This window comes from Elgaria multicarinata, chromosome 13, assembly GCF_023053635.1.
Source record: "Elgaria multicarinata webbii isolate HBS135686 ecotype San Diego chromosome 13, rElgMul1.1.pri, whole genome shotgun sequence".
NCBI lineage: Eukaryota > Metazoa > Chordata > Lepidosauria > Squamata > Anguidae > Elgaria > Elgaria multicarinata.
In genome coordinates, this window is record NC_086183.1 from 23,568,836 (window position 1) to 23,594,766 (window position 25,931).

Consider the following 25,931-nt stretch of genomic DNA (forward strand, 5'->3'; position numbering starts at 1 on the left):
AGCAGCAGATGTGCCTGGCGAAGTGTCCCTACGTAGTTTAGAAGTGCAGAATAAGTTCAGCGATTAAGACAACAGAGCACAAAATGCTAATCTCAACTCCTTTATTATATCCCCCATGGGTTGACACACTCATGTCTGCCAATCTGGCATCTCCTGTGAGAATGCATACAATCAATCATTCCCAGTGCCTTCTTTTCCCCAAATCCAGGCAAACATGAGAAACAGCATTGCTTAATCAAACCGAGGTTCTTGGTGATAATTTTCTCTAGTTTGTCTTTGTTTGGTTTGGATAAACAATCCCCACTTTCTGGACCGGGTTAGGGTTCCTCTCTTCACATTGTCTGATCTGGCCTCGCCGTTCCCCAAATGTCAGGCACTCTGAACTTCTCACAAATCAATGAGGCAATAGAGTGATGTGGGGCAGGTAAATAATCCCCAATCCCATCCACAGTTTGTCTCTGCCAAATGCCCAAGAAGAAATAGTGTCCACAGCTGCTCAATCCTTCACTGGACTTTTTCGCTAGTACCTTTACACCAGAAAATGCCTACAGCCTGGGGCTAATTGTTTTATGAAATCTTTATTGCAAAAAGTGATAAGACATCACAATTTGACATAATAAAAATATGTAAAAGGATAAGCTAAAATAAATAAGTTAAATAGGTTAAAAATGGATAATATAAAGTAAAAGTAAAATAATGAACACAATTGGAATATGAAGATAAAAATCACATTAACATATATTAAGAACTTTAATTCAAAATTGTCCTGAAAGCCACACTTGCTTACAGTGAAGTTGAAATCCTCCCACTCTATTCACTCTCTATTACGGTTCTCCAGATGTCATGGAGGGAGCTTGGTTGCTCCCACAGAAGAGGTATTCCGAAAGAAGATCATGCCACAATTATTGTACAGCCTTGGGCAGATAACTTGGTTAAAAATTTTTCGGAGCTTGCTCTTAAAGGAGCAATGTAGGAAGAAGGGTAGTTCTTTCCTCCCTGGTCACTCTACAAAAGAGGGTAGGGCTCCTGCAGCTTTAACTGTTGTGATGAAGAGGGAATTGCACCAGGTGCTGCATGCATACAAATGACGCGGCTGAAATTCCCTTTTCTATTCAACTATTAAAGATACTCCTCCTTTCCATATGGTCCCCCTTCTTAATCAAAGCAACCCAAAGAAAAAGCCTTTAAATATCTGCATCATTGAATCCACTGCTCAGTAATAAAGAAAACCTGTGAAAGTTTGAAAAACTAAATGGGAGCTGTGGCGGGGGACAGGACCACCACTCTACCAAATCATTCATCTATAAGGTATAAGTAAATATAAATTAACAGCTTTTATATATAGAAGAAATGAAACATACCTTTTGCAATAATATCCACAAATACTGTGGTTCCTATTGGAAAAGACCTCCACGTTGAAGTCTTTTATGCCAACAGCAAACTAATTGCCTGTACAATCAGATGATCACAATTGAGCAGAAAGGGCTAAAGGAAGAGACTGTATGCACTTATAGCACTTAAGGCTAAGGTACTAGAACTGCAGAGGTATTAACGCTGCATAAACCTCAATGATCCTGAATGTCAAATGATTCTGAAATGCAACAGAAACTTTAGAACATGTTAAACTGGTCTGATGAAAAATAAATAGTAGTTGCCATTAGCTGCCCCTCGAAAACACACCTACAGAATACCGGATTCAAAACGACGGATGAAAGTACATGTTGCAGTTTGAGCGATGTGCTTTCGCATGACTGGAAGAACCGTACTTTCTGTGCACCTTTTAGAGTTGCACCTGAGGAAGCCTCCTCAGAGGAGGAGGCAAACTTATAAGAGGTAGAGGGTGTTTCCTCCCCCACTGCCGGGTTGGAGACCGAAGCACAGATGGAAGGGCATCGTGCAATGGAGGCGGATGCAGGTCCCGTGGAGGAGCCACAGGCTAGTCAGTCTCTTCCTCCACCCAGCCCCCACAAAAGGAGATGTAGGAAAAGGTCAGAACAGATGCAGGTGGTCAGACGAAGTATGCACCTGCAGAACAGGCAGGGAAAAGTCGCTGAGCTTTAGTAGGGGGTTGGGTCAAAGTGTAGAGGAATGAGGCACAGCCGGTATCTTGGTGGGGTCATACTTGCAGGGCTTGAAAAGGGAGAAGCCAACCGCTGGTCTGGTGTAGCGAACACCTTTCATCCCTCCAGTAGCTACTGTGTCTCCACGCCTTGCCTCCTGATCGTGTTCGCTAGCCAAAAAAATGGAGGAGGCACTTGCAGATGAAAACCAAGTGTTAAGGCAGCAAACTAACCAACTGGCTGCTATGGTGATGGCGTTGCAAACACAGGTATCGCAGATAGAGCCACGACCCTCTCCACCTCCTCCGGCTCTGGCACTTTCTCATAAGTGTCCTATTGCCCCGCCGGAGAAGTTTGATGGCTCACCAGACACTTCTGGTTACTGGCCGTGGATCTCACCTGGAATGAAGCAGCCCTGATGGACCAATTTCAGGAAGGGTTGCACTGGATGAAGTGGCAAGTTTGGACCGGCATGGGAATTTGAAGGAACTCATCCATTTGTGTCTACACATTGATGGGCACCTAGAAAGCCGTAAGTTGGCAAAAAAAAAACCCGCACCATCCAGTCAGTCACCCCTGCAGGCCGTGGGCAGCCAGCAGTCATGCCAGCACCAAGTTTCCAGTCTGGGGAGGAGGAGTCTATACAGCTGGGTGGGGCCCAGCCCTGCCTCTTGGTGCAGGAAAAGGAGCGTCGGCAACAGGGAGGCCTGTGTCTTTACTGGGGGCAGGAGGGGCATTTTGCTCAAACCTGCCCTGCCAGATGGCCACGCCTCATAGTGTCGGGAAACCGGCAACCCCAGCTCTAAAGGCGGCCCATCAGTTGAGACTCCAATTCACCACTGTTGTCAGCCCCTAGCTCTGCTGGTGACCATGTATCAGCCAGGCCAACCCCCGGTCCAGACCATGGCCGTGGTGGATTCAGGGGCCTCCAGCACATTCATGGACATGGGCTTTGCACAGCAACAGGGATTTCAAGTGTACCCACTGGCCATGCCCCTCAATATAGAGATGATTGATGGGAGGCCTTTAGCTTCAGGTTTGGTGACGCATGAGCCCGAGCCCTTATGGGTATGGAACTTATGGAGCCCTTATGGAGATCCAGGAACACCAGGAGCACATTTGGTTTCTGGTGGTGGCACTAGCTCATTTTCTGGTGGTCTTTGGAATGACATAGTTGATGTTGCAGGACCCCTGCAGGACCCCTGCATCATGTGGCCTTAAGGGTAGGTCGTCTTTGAATTGAACTGCTGCAGCCTTCATTGTTGGTTGGGGATAGTGAGTGCTGTTCTCAAAGGGCCTCAGGAGGACCTGCTTGAGGGACTGCCAGCCAAGTACCAGGAATTTGCAGACGTATTCAATAAAAGGGAGGCAGGTTACTTGCAACCCCATCGGCCGTACAATTGTGCCATCGACTTGCTTCCTGGGGCCAGGATACCAGCGGGCCATATTTATGCCCTGTCTGAACCGGAGTTGGCTGCTCTGAGGGACTTCCTGGAGAAGAACCTAAAACAGGGGTTCATTTGGCCATCTACATCCCAAGCAGCAGCTAAGATAAGCTACCCACTGCCGCTTATCCCAAAACTCCTAGGATGGCTCTGTTATGCCACTATATACACCAAACTCAATCTATGGGGAGCATATAATTTGGTGTAGATACGAGAGGAGGATGAGTCAAAGTCGACATTTCAGACCAAATATGGCCAGTTCGAATATACAGTCATGCTGTTTGGATTATGCAATGTGCCCGCAACTTTTCAGCACTTTATGAATGATATATTCTGAGATTATCTAGACCGTTTTGTCATTATCTACCTTGATGACATTTTAATATATTCAGCTAGCCCTCTGGCTCACGAGTCCCATGTGTGAGCTCTACTGCAAAGATTGCAGGAAACCATCTCTAAGCCAAGTTGGAGAAATGTGCTTTTGATCCAGAAATGGTGGATTTCCTGGGGTACTGGATATCACCTAAGGGCGTAGAGATGGACTCCGTAAAGATGTCAGCCATTACGTCTTGGCAAAGGAGGTTTAGTGATTTTTGGGGTTTGCCAATTATTACCACCATTTCATTCCTGAGTTTGCCTGGGTGGTGGCGCCGATCGCATTTGCTATGTGGTTGGAAAAAGTTCCAGTGGGGTCCAGAAGCTCAGCAAGTGTTTCAAGAGTTTTGGTGGCCGAGGGTGCATGCGGATGTGGAGCAGTACGTACAGTCCTGTGAGATGTGCCACAGGGCAAAGCACCAGACGGGGAGGCCCGTGGGACTGTTGTGCCCATTACCCACACTGTCAGGACCCCGGAAGGTTGTGTCCCTTGATTTCATTACAGACTTGCTCTCATTGGAAGGGCATACCACCATTCTGGTGGTGGTAGACCTGTTCTCAAAAATGGCTCATTTCATACCATGCACAGGCACCCCAACAGCCAAGGCCTCGGAGGAGTTGTTCATACAGCACATATTCCATTTGCATGGTTTGTCAGATGGAATAGTTTCTATTTCTGCTAAACAATCCCTTTGCTCACAATAAGTTACAGTTAGCTAACTTAGAATGGCTTTAGATTTATTATTAGCTCAACAAATGGTGTGTGCGCTGTGCTTAACCAATCTTGTTGTTTTTATGTAAATGAACAGAGTAAAATTGAAACAGATGTAAAGAAAATAAAAGAAGCAGTACAAGTCTTTAATAAAACTGGATAACCACCCACTAATGATCTATTTGGATGGCTCACTAGTTGGTTACCCAATCTGGAGTGGTTAAAAGAAGGATTTCTTACATTGTGCCTGATTGTAATGATTTTGTTTATCCTTGCTTTTTGTCTTCCCTGTATTTTGTCTCTTTTGAAAAATCTTGCAAAATCTGTAATCCACCAGCAAATGTATTTGCATTATGAAGCCTTAGCCATGGATGACCTAGAAGAAGTTAGCAAGCTTGAGTTTTAAATTGCTTTAAAGGGGTGAAATGTTAGCACAGGTGCCTCCATTTTCCAAAGGAAGCTGTGAAGTAGCCATTATACACCAGGCGAAGTGTCAGGTACCCGAGGGCGTTTTCAAGGGTGTCTTCTTGTATCTGTCTTATCTAACTAAAACAGTGGCCTCGGCTCCAGGCATAAAGTTAGCTTACTGTAACTTACTGTAAGCAAAGGGATTGTTTAGCAGAAGATAAGAAAGCTCTATTGTTACGTTCTGATTGGTTAATACTTCTGCAGGGCACTGCCCCTTTCAGGCTTGAAATGCTGTGCTGAATTCCCAATTTCTCTGTCTGACTGTTCGCTTTCAAGACACTCTGATCTTGATTAAAATCAATAAAGCGCTTTTGAACCCTCTGTCATTGAAAGTGTGGAGTCGTGCTTGGGAGCTTTATTGGATCTCGTCCCTAAGGGCAAAGAACTTGTCTAACATGAGTATGAGAGGGGGATGAGTCAAAGTTGACATTTCAGACCAGATATGGCCAGTTTGAATATACAGTCATGCCGTTTGGATTATGCAATGTGCCCGCAATTTTTCAGCACTTTATGAATGATATATTCCGAGATTATCTAGACCGCTTTGTCATTATCTACCTTGATGACATTTTAATATATTCAGCTAGCCCTTGGGCTCACGAGTCCCATGTGTGAGCTCTACTGCAAAAATTGAAGGAAACCATCTCTACGCCAAGTTGGAGAAATGTGCTTTTGATCTAGAAATGGTGGACTTCCTGGGGCACTGGATATCACCTAAGGGCGTAGAGATGGACTCCGTAAAGATGTCAGCCATCGTGTCTTGGCAAAGGAGGTTAAGCAATTTTGGGGGTTTGCCCATTATTACCACCGTTTTATTCCTGAGTTTGCCTGGGAGGTGGCCCCGATCGTGTTTGCTATGTGGTCGGAAAAAGTTCCGGTGGGGTCCAGAAGCTTAGCAAGTGTTTCAATGACTGAAGAATCAGTTCACTGCGAAATCCATCCTGCAACACCTGAATCAGCAGACCCCATTTGTGGTGGAGGCCGATGCATCAGATATGGCTGTTGGGGCAGTTTTGTTGCAGACTGGGGGAAGGGGAGACCCTTTTGCCTTGTGCGTTCCATTCCCGCAAACTTACCCCGGCAGAGCAGAAATACACGATTTGGTAAAAGGAACTGCTCGCCATCAAGGATGCCTTTGAAACATGGCATCACCTGCTGGAGGAGGCCCGTTACCCTGTAGAAGTGCTGACGGATCACCAGAATTGGGAGAATCTACAAACAGCACGGAAACTGAAACAGCGTGAGATCCGGTGGGCCCTCTTTTTCTCACATTTCCACTTCAAGGTGACATCTATCCCCAGCTCTCAGAACTGGCAGGCGGATGCACTCTCCAGAAAACCGGAACATGCAGATTCCAGGCAGGAGGATCCGTTTTCGACCCTGTTATGGCTGAAAACTGAAAACTTTCTGGCAGCCCTATTGCCCCCTGCAGTGCTACCCCAACTACAGCAACAGCAGGGGCAAGATCATTTTGCACAAGTGCATGTACGGAAAGTTGTCTGGGCAGGGGCAAAGCACTCATTGCCTTTTTCAGTGCGGGATGGCATCCTGTTACACCGGAACCGGATGTATATACCCTCAGGACTGCTGGGGGCACAGATCCTGCACCAATGCCATGACAGTAGGCCAGCGGGACACTTTGGGCTGTACAAAACCCTTCACCTCCTGACCTGGTATTTTTGGTGGCCGAGGGTGCATGCGGATGTGGAGCAGTACGTACAGTCCTGTGAGATGTGCTGCAAGGTGAAGCACCAGACAGGGAGGCCCGTGGGACTGTTGTGCCCATTACCCACACTGTCAGGACCATGGAAGGTTGTGTCCCTCGATTTTATTACAGACTTGCTCTCATCGGAAGGGCATACCACCATTCTGGTGGTGGTAGACCTGTTCTAAAAAATGGCTCATTTCATACCATGCACAGGCACCCCGACAGCCAAGGCCTCGGAGGAGTTGTTCATACAGCACATGTTCCATTTGCATGGTTTGTTGGAGGGAATAGTTTCTGATAGAGGCTCACAATTCACGTCCTGTTTTTGGAAGAGCCTGTTTCGACTGCTGGAGGTGAAGTTGAGCTGCTCCTTGCCAGTACTGTCAAGCCCACAGGATAAGAAGACAAGAGGTAGGTGTTTATACAATGAGATGTTAGAAATACTGGAGTCTCTTTCTTATTTTTATTTTTTCAGTTATTAGCTTTCAGAGTAGGAATTCACAGGGAAACTATTGTGTAATCAGAGGATTCAAGATTCTAGTGCTTTGGCAGGAAATAGCCACCCTAAGAATCTCGTTAGACATAATTCAGAGCATAAACCTATGCTTGTTCACTCATTCTGTTTAGTGAGACTTATTCAAAGTAAACATGCATCCCATTGGGATTTGAGGATGCAAAACCATGGCATTGCACAGTGCCATCCTATGCACATGTACTCCAAACAAAGTCCCACTGTGCTCAATGAAGCTTACTGTCAGGAAAATGTGTGCCTACATTTGTGGCCTAAGGAATGAAGAAAAAAGATATCAGCTAGTAGCTTCCCCACCACCTTCCCACTGATGTGCCTCAAGAGAGTTCTACTAGTAATCCATTGTCAGAGGGAGCAGGTCTATCTGTGCTTTGTCAATAAAAACCACGGATCCAGTTGAGATAGTTGTCGACCTTAGTATTTATGCGAGGCCCAACTGGTTCACCATAAGATATAATACCCTGGACTTGTCCTTCACAGATAAGGGGTCCACCAGAATCACCCTATTGAAAGAACAAAACACAAAATATATAGTTATGGCTTCGACTTCGATAGTGACCTGGCTTGCAGGTAATGCTTACCCATAATTTATTCATCGTATGAGTTGTTAAATTCTGGGTTGTCATGGTGTGTGAACTCTGTCAGGCTAACAAACCATGGTTTGTCAACCACAAACAACCCAGGAAGAGAACCTGTGGTTTCATGTCTGGTTGTGAACGACAGGCTGTTTCAATCATGGATGGTCATTACATGTGAGTCCAGAATTGTGGGTTGTTCATGGGTTGTTTCTCCAGGTTATGGAAAAGGGTGGTTAGTATTGTAATGCCACAAAGGCATCTGGGATATGAGGAGGGAGTGGGCAGGGGAAGAAGAAAACAAACAACCTAGGGTTTTAGGTTCCCTTCCACCATCTTTGTATTGTTGTTTTTGTTAAAGAAAGGTTTGTATGTACAGAAACATATACTCTTTACAATATTCAATAGTGTGTAATTTACTGGAATTTATCATATTGTGTACAATGCTAGTTTAGCATGTACTATGCGAAGGGTAGCACATGCAAGTACAACTGTATTTTAAATGTTACACTTTGTGTATATTATGTATGTGTACAGAACATATGACTTCGCTGAACTATGTACACTGTGAATTTAGAATGTATTAAACTTTATTATGCATATGCTAATTTACATATAATTTATATACAATTTGCATATGCATACTGGTGCCATCCTTTGCTGTCTTTATGGATGATGCATCAGTCTTCAGCCTGGTCCAATGTAACCTGGTTGCAATTTTGGGCTTGGTGAAAGGAATTCCGACCACAGAAAAATCTCCTTACCCAGCATGTTCCTTTGCATCCTTTCCAAGTTCCTGCACATAATATGTGTTCAGTCATTTTCCACCCTGGGTGAGCCTTCACACACAAGCGTTTCTCTTGTATGTTGACGTCAGCGCAATGAGGAACTGCAGGATAAGTCACTGAAAACCAAAAGGAAAGGGCGAGACGGTCCAGTAAGATGCTTGCAAGGGGTCTTGTTTGCTGTGTATGGGAGCAGCTGTGTGAAAAAATCTGGCCTTGTGCAATGCCCCTTCCAGCGTTTTGGTGAGCTTTAAGGAAGTCCTGCTGAGTGGCCCCACTGAACCTGGGAGAGGGCTATGGCTCAGCGGAAGAGCCCCTGTTCTGCATGCACCCACCATGCTCTGTGCCCCTCCTGCTTTTTATTTCATTTCTTAAGTGCTTTAAAAATTAAACAATGAGTCTGTTATGATGCAAAATGAGCTGTTGATCTCCAGCACCATGTTTATTTGGATGTAAAAGAATGGATTAACGTTTTGTTGCTCAGACCCCACCTCTGCCTTGTAATTCGGTTCTTGGACTAGTTTATTTTATTTTAGTTCCACCAGTTTACCTTCTGGTAAACTAGAGTTTTGTGATGGGTGATGCCCACCAGAGTAGCCATTTTATAAATGGTCGGGCCCTCCCCATGGCAGCCATTTTGTAAGAGCACCTACGACAGTCTCAAAATTCCAACCGTGCCCACCAGCCAAAGGGCAACATTTCATGGAGCGCTTTCCACATCTATGGAGACAATGTGCCTGAGTGTGCAGAGAATTATGAGCTGTTGATGATTCTTACTGTTAGGAACTGTGGTTGTGCCCCAACCCTGGACCCTGCATTTTGCTCCCACGGAGACAGAGACGGTGGGCAGGCGGAGAGGAGCGATGAACTTGCTGTACTTCACAGGTTTGTTCAATTTGAGCATCATGATGTCAACAGTGAAATTCGCACAGCTGTTCTTGGTGGTGCGGGCAGTGTCCGGGTAGCAATGGGTGGCCACACTGAGTCTCGACTTTTCATTACCTCTTAGCACCTTTCTGTTGTGCATTCCAAGCTTTATCTTAATTTTGCCACTACAGGAAAAACAGCAAAGAAGTCCAAGGCCCAGATGGGCAAGTTGACTATGAGCATCATCACACAGGAGGAAAATCCCATTCCATTGCTTCTCCGCCTGCGCATTTGTCCCTCATTATTTCCTCTTTTGAAAGAGGAAGTAAACAACCTGCATGTGGCCCATTCAGTGGGCCGCTTTGATCCCACTGCTTCTCCTGCACACAGCAGTGGCAACTTCCACCTTTAAAATCAAGTCAGACTTACTGGGATGTGTTTTTGTTACGTGAAAAAGGCTAAAAGGGGTGGGGAGGCACGTGGGAGGTAGACAGCGTTTTGAGAGGGACCCACAAAAATCCGAGAGTGCCCAGTAACAAGCATGCATTAAAACACTTGTCTGATAGAGCTCTACATGAATGCTTGGGGTGGACATTTGTCCTGGGATCTCGCCTGCAGGTACTGTCATAGGACTTGCTGCTGAGCATGGCTGTCCAACTCTTCCAAAAGTAGTCCCGAGGACCAAATATGTCCCTGCAAGAAGCCCACTGTTGTCCTCAGCAATTCCCCAGAAGGCCACCACCCCTTTCCCCTCGCCACTAGTTATTTGTGAGTTTCCCCGTTTTTGCAGTTTTCCTCTCATTTCAAAAACTTTAAAAATGCCTCTCCTGAGGCTACTAGCAGGAAGAACTTTCAGAGCTACATCACACCAGCATTATACTGTGCAATCACTGTGAATTGCGTGCAAAGGACTCCAAAGTTTTCCAGCTAATAATCTGCTTTTATTGTGAAGTACTCTGAAGTTTTCCAGGTAATAATCTCCTTTGACTGTGAAGTACTCCCATGCATCCTGCTTTAATTGTGCTATGAAGGGAAAAGAATCGAGAAATTTTGCTAGTAGTTTTTGGATAAATCATTTGTTGTTTTCCGAGTGGCCACTGGGGCAGAATGTGATATGTTTAAAGAAAAATTAAACAAATGCTTACATCAAAATTGGCACAGTAATAGATATTAAGGAGAGCTTTAAGCATACCAAATTTGAATCGGATTGGATCATCCATTGATTTTTAATGTTTTTTTACATTTCCCCCCTTAAACCCTTTGCAACGGATCTTAGGAGAGCCGCTACCCAGGGTGTGATTTAGCAACAACAACGCCAGTTTAGCGCTGTAGGGGATAATTCGAGTTGTTATCTCATTTTGCTTATATAGTGCTTATATAGCATATGAAAACTTGTAAACTTACACCTCTGCTGTAGCACATTGGGGAGATCCATTGAAGTTCACTCACACAAGTTCTTATCCCCACCCCCCAGATCTTCTTTGTACCTCCTCCTACTGTTTATTGGTTGTTTGAAGTGGGGACAACTCCCCCTCTAACAGGGATTGGATTTTGCTTCTCTTGTTACTGAACACCAAAATAGAACGTTACATAAGACTGCAGTCAACTCTTTTGCAGGCTTACTCAGTAAATAAATCCCATTGAGTTCAATGGAATGCATTTCCAAATTAGAGCCCCTTGGATTGCAATCTTAATTTTTGCAACTTTAAAAAGGGGGGAAATGGGGTGGGTGGCTGGGGTGGGGGAGTGAAGCGAGGTAGGGAGTGGCCATCTCAACTCCCAGGGTACGGAGGAGGAGACTTCAAATGCAGTGCCAGGACCTCCAATGACAGAGAAATTGAGAGGGAAATCACAGTTAGTGAGAGGATTAAGCTATCCTTTCCCGTGTGGGGGCTCCTAATAAAAACTGGACCCCCCATTGTAAAAACAAAACAAAACAAAACGCAGAACACTAAAGAGTATCTTCCTCCCCGATCTTCCTTTCCTCCCTCATTGTCCAGTCTACTGGATTTGTATATATGTGGGTGAGGGTTGCTGCTGCAAATCCCATTGATTTCAGCTGCTAACATGACATGCTGCCCCTTGGTCTGTGCTTAGGAAAAGGGCGCAGAAAGAGGGGGATCCCTCCCTCCCTACCTCCATGGCTCCTGCTTATGAAAAGCTCCCAGGTGTGGAAAGAAGGGAAATCTTTCCACCACCCTTCACCGTTTCTCTCCCCTCCAAGCACAGACCAAGGGGCAGCAGGTTATGTAAGCAGTGGAAATCAATGGGATTTACTTTTGAGTAAAGTAAATCACAATGAAGATGCACAGTTTCGGATGTTCAAAGGCATGGAAATGTGATCCTAAGTTCCTCCGCGCTAACAGAATATAAACTCCAACGGATTTGAGGGAAGAAATGTAAAAAAAAACATTAACAAATCAATGGATGACCCAATCTGGTTCAAATTCGGCATGCTAAAACCTCTCCTTAATACCTACTACTGTGCCAATTTGGATTTCTTTATCTTTAAAAATGAGGGTGCTGCTGGCAAGGAGGTTGCATTTCCCACATTTCTTTTAAAGTGAGAATGGATGAGTTAAGATGGAGGAAGGAGGAGTAGGAAGGATTTGAATTGGCAATTAAAAACACCCGCTGGAGACAAGACACACCCCTTTCATTCATCAGCAATTCTGCCCCTTGAAAATACACCCACAGAACACCGGATTCAAAACAAGGGATGAAAGTACATGCTGTAGTATGAGCGATGTGCTTTTGCATGCCCTGAAGAACCAGACTTTCCCTGCACCTAGATATTGCACATCTTTTGGCTTTATAGCACAATTAAAGCAGGATGTATGGGAGTACTTCACAATAAAAGAAGATTATAAACTGGAAATCCTGAAGCTACCAGTTACAACATGTAGTTTTGGTTCTGCCCCTCTACCCTTCATTCCATCCCTCTTTGCTTCTGTTCCTGCCCACCACCAGAATGTGAGGTGTGAGAACTTCTCCGATATTGCAATTCGGACGTGCAGGTGGAAAGAGTTCCATCTCTCCTGTCGTAAAAAGAAGATTTCAACTGAAACTTCACTTTAAAATTTTACAGAGATTTTTTGGCAGGGATCACATGAAATGCCCTATCAACAGGACCTTGCATTCCTGTTGGGTTCCTGCCCCATATTCAAACTTGGAAAAGTTGTGAATGGGAATCCTGAAAATGCCCCAAATTGAAGCCCCTCAATTTAATGTGAATAAATTGCTCAAAAACACTCCTGACACTTTCCCTCTAGCCCCCACCCTCGTGCCTTTAAAGACAACAAGATACTGAAAGCTCCAAGGCTGTCTTGATCTCTTGATGCTTATCTGCCAGGATTACGTGTTACTTTTTGCATAAGCACTCCACTTGTGTTTAGGAACCAGGCTGAGCAACATAGACTTGGAGGACGTGCATTGTTTAATTTATTTACCATCTAGATCCCTCTGACTAGGCATTTCTGAAGGGTCAGAGCATACTCTGAAATTCCTATTTCTCCTTGAGGTGCTTATAAAGAACAGAATGCACATTTTGTACTGGTCATAGGCTGCCAAAATATGGCATTTTTTATGTAAGAATGGGTTTCTGTTTATGGAACATGTATGAGACTTGTGATCAGTCACAGGAGGGAAAAGTGTGACTTCATCACAGACACTTTGATGAGTATAAAAGTATGCTGACGTGAATGATGGAGAGAGAGTTTTTCTCCATCTGTTTGAATCTCTGTGTCTGGACTGGTTGTGAAGTCGTTCCTTCACTATCAGGTGAGGGGAATTTCCCTAACAGTTGCATGTAATTTTACTGCAATGTAACTTTTCCACGGGTAAAAGCAAAGGGCTGCATTCAAGACCGGAGCTCTTCAGAACACACACCATGGTCACTATTGCTCATGGATGAATGAACCTTAAACAATGCCCAAAATCTGAAATTGGATCCCAAACATATTCACCAGTGCCTTGACATGACATTCCTCACCTTTTGTAGCAATGAGCAGCACTGAGCACCCATTTAGAATCGATCAATATTCCATCACAGAAGGAGCTTTTAGAGTCATAGAGTCGCACAAGCCATGGATGTTCATACTCACTGCATTCCTCGCCTCCAAGGACCCGCTTACGGTGTGCTGACACTGCAACACAGACCAAGAAAGCTCACTGTCCCACTGGGATGGGCACCGATGCTCTTCAACAGAAGATTGCAATACCTCCAAAATCACTTCTCCCAAATAACTCAATTATCCCTTTCATTCTTTAAGGAGAGAGGCTAAGAGATACTTCACATGTGGGTTTGCTGTGTGACCACTCAGTGTTGAAGAAGTTTAAAATATGTTTCAGCACTACACTTTACACATCTCTCTAGCATAAGCTGCACACAACAGCCCATCCGCATCCATATCATGGGCAAGGAAAGGAAAATCAGAATGTAACGAGTCACATGCAATGCTCTTCGGACAACAATACAGGTCACTTACACACATAAAGAGAGAACTGCTACACATCTAACACAAATGCAGTTAGAAGTGGAAGACAAACTGATGCACACCCACTATCCCCCAGCCTTCCCAAGTTTCTGGTCAGATTGCATCGAAATGTTGGCTCTTACCAAAAGATGGCAGCAGCAACAGAAAGACAGCCAGCAGTTTGGAAGGTTCCATAGCAGCAGATGTGCCTGGCGACGTGTCCCTGTGTACTTTAGAAATGGGGAATAAGTTCAGCGATTAAGACAACAGAGCACAAAATGTTCATCTCAACTCCTTTATTATATCCCCCATGGGTTGACACACTCATGTCTGCCAATCTGGCATCTCCTGTGAGAATGCATACAATCAATCATCCCAGTGCCTTCTTTTTCCCAAATCCAGGCAAACACGAGAAACAGCATTGCACCAAACCCGAGGTTCTGGGTGATCATTTTCTCTAGTTTGTCTTTGTTTGGTTTGGGTAAACAACCCCCACTTTCTGGCCCAGGTTAGGGTTCCTCTCTTCACATTGTCTGATCTGGCCTTGCCGTTCCCCAAATGACAGGCACTCTGAACTTCTCACAAATCAATGATGCAATAGAGTGATGTGGGGCAGGTAATTAATCCCCCATCCATCCACAATTTGCCTCTGCCAAATGCCCAAGGAGAAACAGTGTCCACAGCTGCTAAATCCTTCACTGGACTTTTTCGCTAGTACCTTTACACCAGAAAATGCCTACAGCCTGGGGCTAATTGTTTTAGGAAACCTTTATTGGTAAAAGTGATAAGACATCACAATTTGACATAATAAAAATATGTAAAAAGATAAGCTAAAATAAACAAGTTAAATAGGTTAAAAATGGATAATATAAAGTAAAAGTAAAATAATGAACACAATTGGAACATGAAGATAAAAATCACATTAACATACATTAGGAACTTCAACTCAAAATTGCCCTGGAAGCCACACTTGCTTACAGTTAAGTTGAAATCCTCCCACTCTATTCACTCTCTATTACGGTTCTCCAGATTTCATGGAGGGAGCTTGGTGGCTCCAACAGAAGAGGTATTCTGAAAGAAGATCATGCCACAATTGTTGTACAGCCTTGGGCAGATAACTTGGTTAAAGCCTTTTTGGAGCTTGCTCTTAAAGGAGCAATGTAGGAAGAAGGGAAGTTCTTTCCTCCCTGGTCACTCTACAAAAGAGGGTAGGGCTCCTGCAGCTTTAACTGTTGTGATGAAGAGGGAATTGCACCAGGTGCTGCATGCAGACAAATGACGCGGCTGAAATTCCCTTTTGAATACAACTATTAAAGATAGTCCTCCTTTCCATATGGTCCCCCTTCTTAACCAAAGTAACCCAAAGAAAAAGCCTATAAATATCTGCATCATTGAATCCAGCGCCCAATAATAAAGGAAACCTGTGAAAGTTTGAAAAGCTTAATTGGAGCTGTGGTGGGGGACAGGACCACCACTCTACCAAATGATTCATCTATAAAGTATAAGTAAATATAAATTAACAGCTTTCATATATAGAAGAAATGAAACATACCTTTTGCAATAATACTCACAAATCCTGTGGTTCCTATTGGAAAAGGCCTCCACGTTGAAGTCTTTTATGCCAATTGCAAACTAATTGCCTGTACAATCAGATGATCATAATTGAGCAGAAAGGGCTAAAGGAAGAGACTGTATGCACTTATAGCACTTAAAACTAAGGTACTAGAACTGGAGAGGTACTAACGCTTCATAAACCTCAATGGTCCTGAATTTCAAATGATCCTGAAATGCAACAGAAACTTTATAACATGTTAAAGTGGTCTGATGAAAAAGAAACAGTAGTTGCCATTAGCTGCCCCTTGAGAACACACCCACAGAACACCAGATTTAAAACGAAGGATGAAAGTACCTGTTGCAGTTTGAGCGATGTGCTTTCACATGACCGGAAGAACCCTACTTTCAGCGCACCAAAATATTTAACTTCTTTTGTCTAAGAAGCACAATTAAAGAAGGTTGCATGGGAGTACTTCACAATAAAAACAGATTATAAGCTGGAAAACTTCGGAGTCCTTTGCACACAATTTGCAATGATTGCACAGTATAACGTGAGTGTGATGAAGCTCATAGTTACTGCTTGTACTTGGGTGAAGTAAGGGGCACAAATGTGTTTGTCTTCTTCACTTGATGTCAATAACCCCAGAGGGGGAGATGGGGTAGGATCACAGAATTATAGGCTGGGATTAACCCCTGCCGTGGGATCAGCTCAATGACCATTTTTTCCATTTTTTTAATTGAAAATATACAAGAGATACAATGATAATAATCAACAAAACAACAACATGAGAAACAAAAAGAGAAAGAAAAAAGAAAGGAAAAAAGCACCAAGAAAACGGGGAAAGGAAAAAAGAAAACAATATTCCACTATAATTCAGACAACATATGGAGATTTAGTATAGAACACGGTCATATAAGTTAAAGTAAAAGACTCTGAGGTATATTACAAACACAAATGTAAGCATAGACATTACATTAAAAGGAATGATTATGTTTTATGTATACCAAGTATTCCTAAAAGCTTTCGGAACTTGATGTGTATTACTATCTTTATTCATATATGTAATAAAAGTCCCCCATTCAGTGGCAAATGTATCTGATTTTTTTGGTCCTTTTGCTATACATAGCTTTTGAGTTAATTTTTCTATTAGTGCTATTTCCCATACCTTATTATACCATTTGGTTATTGAGATTCCTTGTAGATCCTTCCAATATCTGGCTATAAGCACTCGCGCTGCTGTTAGAAGGTATCCCACCAATTTCTTACATAATAGGTCTTTATGCTGTCCATGGAATAAGTTTAAAAGTGCCAGTTCAGGAGATTTAATTATAGTTGTTCCAATTATTTTTGAAATTTCCAGAAAGCCTTGGGGGGATCTACACTATTGCTTTTAAAGCGCTTTAATGCACTTTGAAAACATTTTGAAAACTGTATATGCAGTGTGTCCTGGGCCCCAACAGTTGTCAAAACTGTTATAAAGCGCTTTAAAGCGCTTTAAAGCAGTAGTGTAGATCCCCCCCAGGTCCCAAAAAACTGAGACCTTTTTACAGTCCCAACACATATGTGTGGAAGACCCCACCGTATCGCATCCCCTCCAACATTTAGAAGAACTGTTCTTATACATGTATGAAATCCTCAGAGGGGTGAGATACCATTTTTGAGCTATTTTTATTGATGTTTCTCGAAACATGGCTGATGTGGACTTATACGGAAATTGCATCCAAAGAGAAGATGATTCTTCCTCTTTGATTTCAATGTTCCAGTCTCTTTCCCATACTTCTTTCAGATTATTCATAAAGCCTGTAGCTATGTTCAATAAAATATTATAAATCAAGGAGATTAATCCCTTTTCTGTATCTGTAGAGCTTGCTATCAACCTTTCAACCTGCGTAAGGGGTCTGATTCCTTGTTCTCTAATATTGGATTGTCTTATAAAGTTACTTAATTGGTACCACATTAGCCAGTTTATGTTATATTGTTGTAATCGAATCCTCCAAGTCTCTTGTGTTATTGGTTGCATGTTTTCATAATAATCTCTTAGGGCTTTGCTAGATGTGCCGGCTTATGCCGGCAGGGAGGCGGGGCAAAGGCGTTCTAACTTTAGCATGCCTCGCCCAGGGTTCCAGACGTCGGACGCGCAGGGATGTCGGATCCCTGCAGCGTCCGCCATTTTTTTTTTTGTTAAAGGGGCTGCGTGTGCCCCGAAGCCGCCGGAGACGGTAAGTTGGTTTTTTTACTGGGGGGAAGGATGGCAGGGGGGTGGCAAGGGGGGAGGGAGGGTGAGAGTGTGCCGTGCACCACCGCCGCCCGAGCAAGCAGGCGAGTGGCACTTGCCCGGGCAATGCCTGGCATGGGGCGGCATTGCCCGGGCAAGCACCGCTCTCCTGCTTGCTCGGGTGGCGGCAGCGTGGCACGATCTCACCCACCCACCCCCCTTGCCATCCCCCCTTCCCATCCTTCCCCCTCCCCTCTCTTTCCCCCCCTGGGCCGATGGGAACAGCGCTCGTATGAGCGCTGTGCCAGGTCCGTGACTTTTCGCAGCTACTCACAAGTAAGCGAGTAGCCGCAAAAAGCCACGGAAGTCACTAGACTTCCCCCAGCCCCGGCCTGAGGCCGGAGCTGGGGAAAAGGCGCGCCATAAGCGACTTAGCTTATGGCGCGTTACAGGAGGCATCACTGCGGCCTGGGCCCAGATTCCCCTGTGCGTCATCTGGATGCACAGCAGGGAAACCGGGTCTGAAAGCACGCTAAGGCCTCATCTAGGAAGGCCCTTAGTCTATATAGGTTCTGTTCTTGAAGTGGTTTTACCTTAATTTTCCTATCTTTGTTTTTGAGCTCAGGATGAATATGGATCGGAGACAGGGGTGATATTCCTGGCATCAATTGTTCTTTATGACATTTCCAGATCCTAAAAATTTGAAGCATGCCTGAATTTTGGTTCATTAAGCTTTTTTTAAGTTCCTTTTTAACAAATGGAATACAGTGGGCATCTTCTTGGTTTAATAAAGCCGCTTCAATATTTGACCAATAGTTACTTTAACCCCAGAGGGGGAGATGGGGTAGGATCACAGAATCATAGGGTGGGATTAACCCCTGCCGTGGGATCAGCTCAATGACCATGACCACGGTTTGTCCGCCTGTCTGTGGCAATGTTCTGAGAGCACCCGAAAAATCTGCAATAAAAAAAATGACCCCTCCAATTAGGATGGAGAGACACCGCGGCCCTCTTACAAGCATGGCAGCATACTCAGAGCAGAGTCCTATCCAAGGGAAGCTCCGAAGCATTGCAGGAAAAGAGATGGGTCTTGTTGTGTTATTAATATGGTGCAGAGTCTTTTGAATTTCAGCTGGAGCAGCAGAGCCTTTGGAATGTGATGGAGCTCATCAGGGTCAACTCTATGATTAGGCAGAGTGAGGAGCTTGCCTCAGGGAGCAGGTAAGCCCCTCCCCCCACTTACCTGGCTCCATTGCGGTCCAGGCGGTGGCTTCAACTAAGGTAGGGTGACCATATGAAAAGGAGGACAGGGCTCCTGTATCTTTAACAGTAATGTAGGAAAGGGAATTTCAGCAGGTGTCAATTGAAGTGGGTGAAATTCCCTCTTCATCACAACAGTTAAAGCTACACTAGCTATAGTAGAGTGGCCAGATACAAAAGAGGGCAGGGCTTCTGCAACTTGAACTGTTGTGATGAAGAGGGAATTTCACCCTCTTCAATTGACACCTGCTGAAATTCCCTTTTCTACATTACTGTTAAAGATACAGGATCCCTGTCCTCCTTTTCATATGGTCACCCTAACTAAGGGTGACCATATGAAATTTCTTACACAGGAATCAGTCTTTAGGTCAATGCAGTTGCCTAATTTCCTCTATTTGCTTTACTGGGTTTCTTCACCATGCTCCATGTTGGAATATTGGGATCCATTAGTCATGGGACAGGTAACTCATTACCTGCCTGCAATGCATGTACTATCAGAAAAGGGTATAAAAGATTGATCTGAGGCCTAACCAGTTTGGCTTCGCTCCAGGGGGAAAGTGCTTTCCAACCTGGAGAATTTGGGGTTCTAGGAATGATCTTTATGGGGGGCGGAGCCTGACAGTCCAATGGATCGTTAAGGTTTTCTATGAGCTCCTGTGAGGGAGGCCTAAAAGTGTTATTATCTCAACTGATTGGCAAGATTTATGGATTATATGTTTTCTAAATGACTGGTAAAAAAATCTCTGCCAGAGGCAAGCTTTGAATTGTGACACAGCGAGCTGTAAGGAAAAAACAATTTACTTTCACTTTTGCAGAGAATGGATGAGGATTCGACATCCCAACAAGAAGGAGGAGGAGAACATGCTGGCCCAAGTGGAAAGTAACTTTTATTACCATTGAGATAATAATTATAAAATAAATGAATACTTAAAAGTAGAAGGCTTGCTGAAGGGGGACTGTGGGCTTCATCTCCCCCCCTTAAGGTTGTTACCATGACCGGGGTGTTAGACCTACGGAGAATTAGAGGGGGGAAAGAAATAGGGGGAGGGGGGAAGGGGAAGGGACAGACGGGGGAAGGGGAGGGGTAGATAAAAATAAAAAAGTGGTATTATGTTGTTATGTGTTTAAATTTTTGTGTTTATGGATACTAAGGGTGTGTACAAGGGATCTAGAAGAAAATGAACAAAAGGAACATGGATAAGAAAATAAGGATATCAACACTCAATGTCAAAGGTTTGGGGGCAGTAGTAAAAAGGAAAAGGATTGAACACTTGTTAAATAAAGAAGGATCTGACTTTATCTTTTTTCAGGAAACACTTCAAGTTAAGGATGGTATGAATGAAATACATTTGAAATGGTCAGTGTATTATGAAAAGTCTTCAGGGACTTCAAAAAAATGGCATAGCTATAATAATATCAAAGAGAAGTGGATTTAATATGGAAAAAGTAAAAAAGGATGAGAAAGGTAGATATATCATGATAAAAGGACAATTGGAAGGCAACTATTATACCTTTATTAATGTGTATGCCCCAAATGAGAGACAAAAGAGTTTTATAAAGAATTATTTAAGGAAATAGAGGAATTTTAAAAAGAGTATGTTATTTTAGCTGGAGGTTTCAATATGGCTATGGATAACAGAATAGATAGGTCTAACCCCACTGGATTTGAAAAGAGAAACAATATTACAATTTTAAATAAAATGATAAAAGAAAAAGATTATATGGATGGATGGCATTTAGTTAAAGGAGGGGAGCCTGGGTTTATGTACTATTCTCCAGTTCATAAAACCTACTCTAGAATAGATCACATCTTTGTCTCAAGGGAATTTGCAACTAAGGTATGTAATATGGATTTAGGGGTGATTAACGTAACAGACCATGCATTGGTAAGTTTAGATTTTAAAGTTAAAAGGGATTATAGAGAAGCAATCAGATGGAAATTAAATACCAGGATTTTGAAATATGATAAGGTTGTGGAAAAAATGCAGAAAGAATTGTCAGGAATATGGGAAATTAATGAAAAGGGGGGAACCTCAATATCAATTGTTTGGGATACAATGAAAGCTGTGTCTAGAGGGTTGTGTATTAGGCCACAGCCAGACCTAAGGTTTATCCTGGGATTATCCAGGGTTCACCCCTGCCTGAGCACTGGATCCCCTGTGTGTCACCTAGATGAACAGGTTTGACCCCTGGATGATCCAGGGATAAACCTTAGGTCTAGCTATGGCCTTGGAAAAATGTGTAATTTAAAGAGGCAACAAGATGTAATACAGAAAAAGTTAGAGGAAGAAATAAAGAAGCTGGAGAAAGAGTATTTACAAAGTAGAAATAAACAAAAATTAATAGAATTACAAACAAAGAAAAAAGAATTAGAAAATAAAAATATAGAGGAAGTACAGAAGAATTTAATCTATATGAAAAGAGAGTGTTTTGAAAATAGTAATACAAATTCTAAGGTGCTTGCGAGGCTCACACAAAAGGAAAAGGCAAAGAATTCGATAGGGATAGTAAAAGATAAATCAGGGAAACTATGTAGTATAATGAAATGGAAAATAAAAGTTTTTCAAGAATTCTACTAAAAGCTATATAAAGAAAAGGATACATTGAAGAGGAGGATGGGAAGTTATATTGATAGGTATATAAAGAAGGGACTAATAAGGGAAGACAAGGAGTTAATGGAAAGAAGTATATCTCAAAGGGAAATTGAGGAAGCTATTGAGAATCTGAAAGGGGGTAAATCTCCCGGGATAGATGGGTTGGGATCGGCTATTGGGCGGCTTTGGCTATTGGGAGGTATAAAAATGTAATAAATAAATAAATAAATAAATAAATAAATAAATAAATAAAATATTTAAAAGAATTTTAGTACCAAAATTATTAAAATTATATAATGGAATAATAGAAGGAGAGAAGATACCACCATCGTGGGAACAATCATTAATTATATTAATTCCAAAACCGGATAAGGATTTAACAAACCCGGATTCTTATAGACCTATCTCATTAATAAAAAAGGATGCAAAAATTTTCTCAGCTATTTTAGCAAGGCGAATGAATATGTTTATAGCTAAATATATAGGAGAAGATCAATGCGGTTTTATAGCAGGTAGGCAAATGCACAAATTAGTTGGAAGAGCTGTAAACATAATGCAGGAGGTAAAAAAGTCAAAGATAAAAGCGGGAATAATAGCTCTGGATAGATTTAAGGCATTTGATTGTGTGAGCTGGCAAGCACTAAAGATGATAATTAAAAGAATGGGTTTTTGGAGATAAATTTAGAGATAATAGAACAATTATACTCTCAAAACACAGCTTAAGTTGTGATAAATGATGGACTTACTGATAAGATACAACTGGCCAGAGGAACTAGGCAAGGATGCCCACTCTCGCCAGTCCTATTTGTACTGGTAATGGAATTATTGGCAAATGCAATAAGATATGATGGGGAAATAGAGGGAGTAGGAGATAAAAAAAATAAAGTTAAATATGTTTGCAGATGATACATTGTTAACTGTTAAGGATCCACTTCAGAAAATGGGAAGAATTAAGCAACATCTGAAAGATTTTGAAGAAGTTATGGGACTAAGTATAAACTGGTCAAAATCAGAATTAATGATATTTAAGTATACTAAAACGGAAGGGAAGGACTGGGAAGGGAAGGAGAAGGAAATGAGAGTTAAAGAACAGATTAAATATTTGGGAATTAAAATTACAAAAAATTTAGAGAATTTAGAAAAGGAAAACTTAAATAAGTTGAAAAAATAAGTTATAGATAAACTAGAAAAATATAAAAGGTTGAATTTATCATGGTTCGGAAGAATAGCATTAGTTAAAATGAAAATATTAGCAAAGGTCAATTTTATTTTCAGAATGTTACCAATAAGAATATCAGAAACAGAGATAAAAAGTTGGCAAAATATTATAAACAATTACTGCAATGGGGACAGGAAAGTGAGAATAAATAAAAACAGGTGGTACTTAGCACAAAAGAAAGGAGGATTGGGACTCCCAAATATAAAGTTATACTATGTAGCCAATAGGTTAAGACATATAGTAGAAGGTATGATAGGAGCAGGAGATTTGAGTTGGATGGAGGATAAAACAAGAATGGAAAAAGATTGGAATTTGGAAAATATATTTTTTTAAAGAAGGCAACAAAAAATGGGGTGAAGAAATAGGAATCCCTCTTTTAAAGTTTCATTGGGAAATATGGTGAATGTATAAAAAGGAGTTACTCTCGAGTATATCACCATTAACATAATGGAGGAATTTCCCAGGAAATTTAAAGGATAGTTTGAGTAAAATCTTAATAGAGAAAAATATAATGAGATTAAAAAATTGGTTAAGCGAGATGAATACTCGTGGAAAATTTAGAAGAGGTGTTATTGGCAATTGGAACATGGACGAAGAAATGGTTAAGAGATAATGGTGAATGTAGAGAACTGACAAATTTTGAGGAGCTAATTGTTAAAAAAGAAAGGAAAAGGGAGAAAATAAAGGAATAAAAGGTTTAACGAGTGGAATATATAGAATACTGGTTGGGAAGGGGGTGACAGAGAATGTGGGAGAGATGGTTTGGGAAACAGATTTGATGGTACAGATAGGGCAACAGAGTTGGGAGGGAATATGGAGTGTTGAGAAACATGTCGGTGGGAATTAAAGAAAATTATTATAAAATTATATGGAGGTGGTATCTAACCCCAGTGAGACTAAATAAAATAAATAAGCTGTATTCAGCAAATTGTTGGAGAGGTTGTGGGGGAAAAGGAACGTATTTACACATGTGGTAGGAATGCGAATATGTACAAAAATTGTGGAAAATGGTGTTTAATGAGATAAAAGAAATTGTTGGAATGGAGATTGAAGAGATACCTAGGGCTTTGCTAGACCTGCCGGCTTATCCCGGCAGGGAGGTGGGGCCAAGGCGCGCTAACGTTAGCGTGCCTCGCCCAGGGTTCCACACGCCAGACGCGCAGGGACGACGCAAGCCCTGCAGCGTCCGGCATTTTTTTTTTTAGTTTAAAGGGGCCGCATGCGGCCCGAAGACTCCGATAAGGTAAGGGTTTTTTTTAAAACGGGGGGGGGGAAGGATGGCAAGGGGGGATGGCAAGGGGGGAGGGCTGGTGAGAGAGCTGTGAGTGCTGTGCCAGGTCCGCGGTGTTTTGCGGCTACTCGCGAGTAAGCGAGTAGCCGCAAAAAGCAACGAACCTTCCCAGAAGTTTCACAGCTCCAGCCTAAGGCTGGGGCTGCGAAAAAGCGCGCCATAAGCGACTTTGCTTATGGCGCGTTGGAGGAGGCCTCAGTGCGGCCTGGGCCTGGATTCCCCTGTGCGTCATCTAGACGCACAGCAGGGAAACCGGGTCTCAAGGCGCGCTAAGGCCTCGTCTAGGAAGGCCCCTAGTGTGGCATTACTATCATTATATGGGGATTTAAAGTGTAATAAAGAAATTAAAGAATTGATAACAAATTTGCTGACAGCAGCGAGATTAATTATATCTAGGAACTGGAAGGTTCAAGGAGATTATCGTATTGAAGAATGGTATAAGGAAATTTGGGATATTGCCATTAATGATAAATTGACATGTAATATAAAAGTAAGAAGAGGCATAACAAATACGAATTAATTTGAGGGAATTTGGAAACAGTTCCTGGTATATGTGTTCTCTAAGGGAAGTGGAAAAACACCACCAGAAGAAGTAATGAGATTTTGGAAGCAGGAATAGATCCCAAAGGGTGAAGGGGAGCAATTGTATTGTTTGATTATGAATAATGAAAAATTACAAATGTTAACAGTTGAGCAAATTTATGTAATTTTTTTCTTTGATTGATTGTTTTAATGTTATGTTGATGTAATGTTATGTTACGTTTAATGTTATGTTAATGTATTTTAATTTGTGTTAATAAATATTATATATATATATATATATATATATATATATATATATATATATATAATGATCTTTATTTGCTGTTGATTAGCTCTTTGGGAGCTGCCAGCTCCATGGGCTGAAGAGATGTGTGAGCTTTCTTTGTATTTTTATTTGGCTTCCATTTTCTATCGACAAACTGCCACTCCTTTCACAAGAAACTGTCACTCCCCACTCCTTTCATCTTGCTAAATCCAAAGAATCTACTTTGACTGCGTCCTAAATAGATCACAGTTCAGAATAACACAGCAGGTGAAGTGATGGAGCCATCTGGGAAACCCACGTCAGCTGGATTTAACCCACTAAGCGTTGACTTCAGCATTCCACTTCATGACATAACTCTGCTCTGTTGTATACGAGATGACGATTCTTCCTTTATCAAGCTTATTTTCTTAAAGATCAAGCCATCGGTAGAAGGGAAAAGCCCTATATTACATTCACTTGCCAGTACTGTCAAGCCCATAGGATAAGAAAACAAGAAGTAGATGTTTACATAAAGAGATGTTAGAAATACTTCACTCTTGCATTTTTATTTTTATTTTTTCAGTTATTAGCTTTCAGAGTAGGAATTCACAGGGAAACTATTGTGTAATCAGAGGATTCAAGATTTTGGTGCTTAGGCAGGAAATAGCCACCCTAAGATTCTCGTTGGACATCATAAAGACTATAAACCTATGCTCATTCACTCATTCTGTTTAGTGAGACTGATTCAAAGTAAACATGCATCCCATTGGGATTTGAGGATGCAAAACTATGGCATTGCACAGTGCCATCCTATGCACATGTACTCCAAACAAAGTCCCACTGTGCTCAATGAAGCTTACTGTCAGGAAAATGTGTGCCTACATTTGTGGCCTAAGGAATGAAGAAAAAAGATATCAGCTAGTAGCTTCCCCACCACCTTCCCACTGATGTGCCTCAAGAGAGTTCTACTAGTAATCCATTGTCAGAGGGAGCAGGTCCATCTGTGCTTTG

The 25,931-nt window shown here is 42.4% G+C and overlaps 1 protein-coding gene across 1 annotated transcript; it reads right to left on the minus strand.

The window, feature by feature from the left end:
* Positions 1–7,671: 7,671 nt before the first annotated feature.
* On the minus strand, positions 7,672–14,194 carry LOC134408372 (gilatoxin-like). The gene is made up of 5 exons (XM_063140631.1): positions 14,143–14,194; positions 13,516–13,669; positions 9,435–9,709; positions 8,637–8,776; positions 7,672–7,800 (listed from the first exon to the last, which is right to left on the minus strand). The coding sequence occupies exons 1-5, from the start codon at positions 14,192–14,194 to the stop codon at positions 7,672–7,674; spliced, it is 750 nt and encodes a 249-aa protein (XP_062996701.1).
* Positions 14,195–25,931: the final 11,737 nt, after the last annotated feature.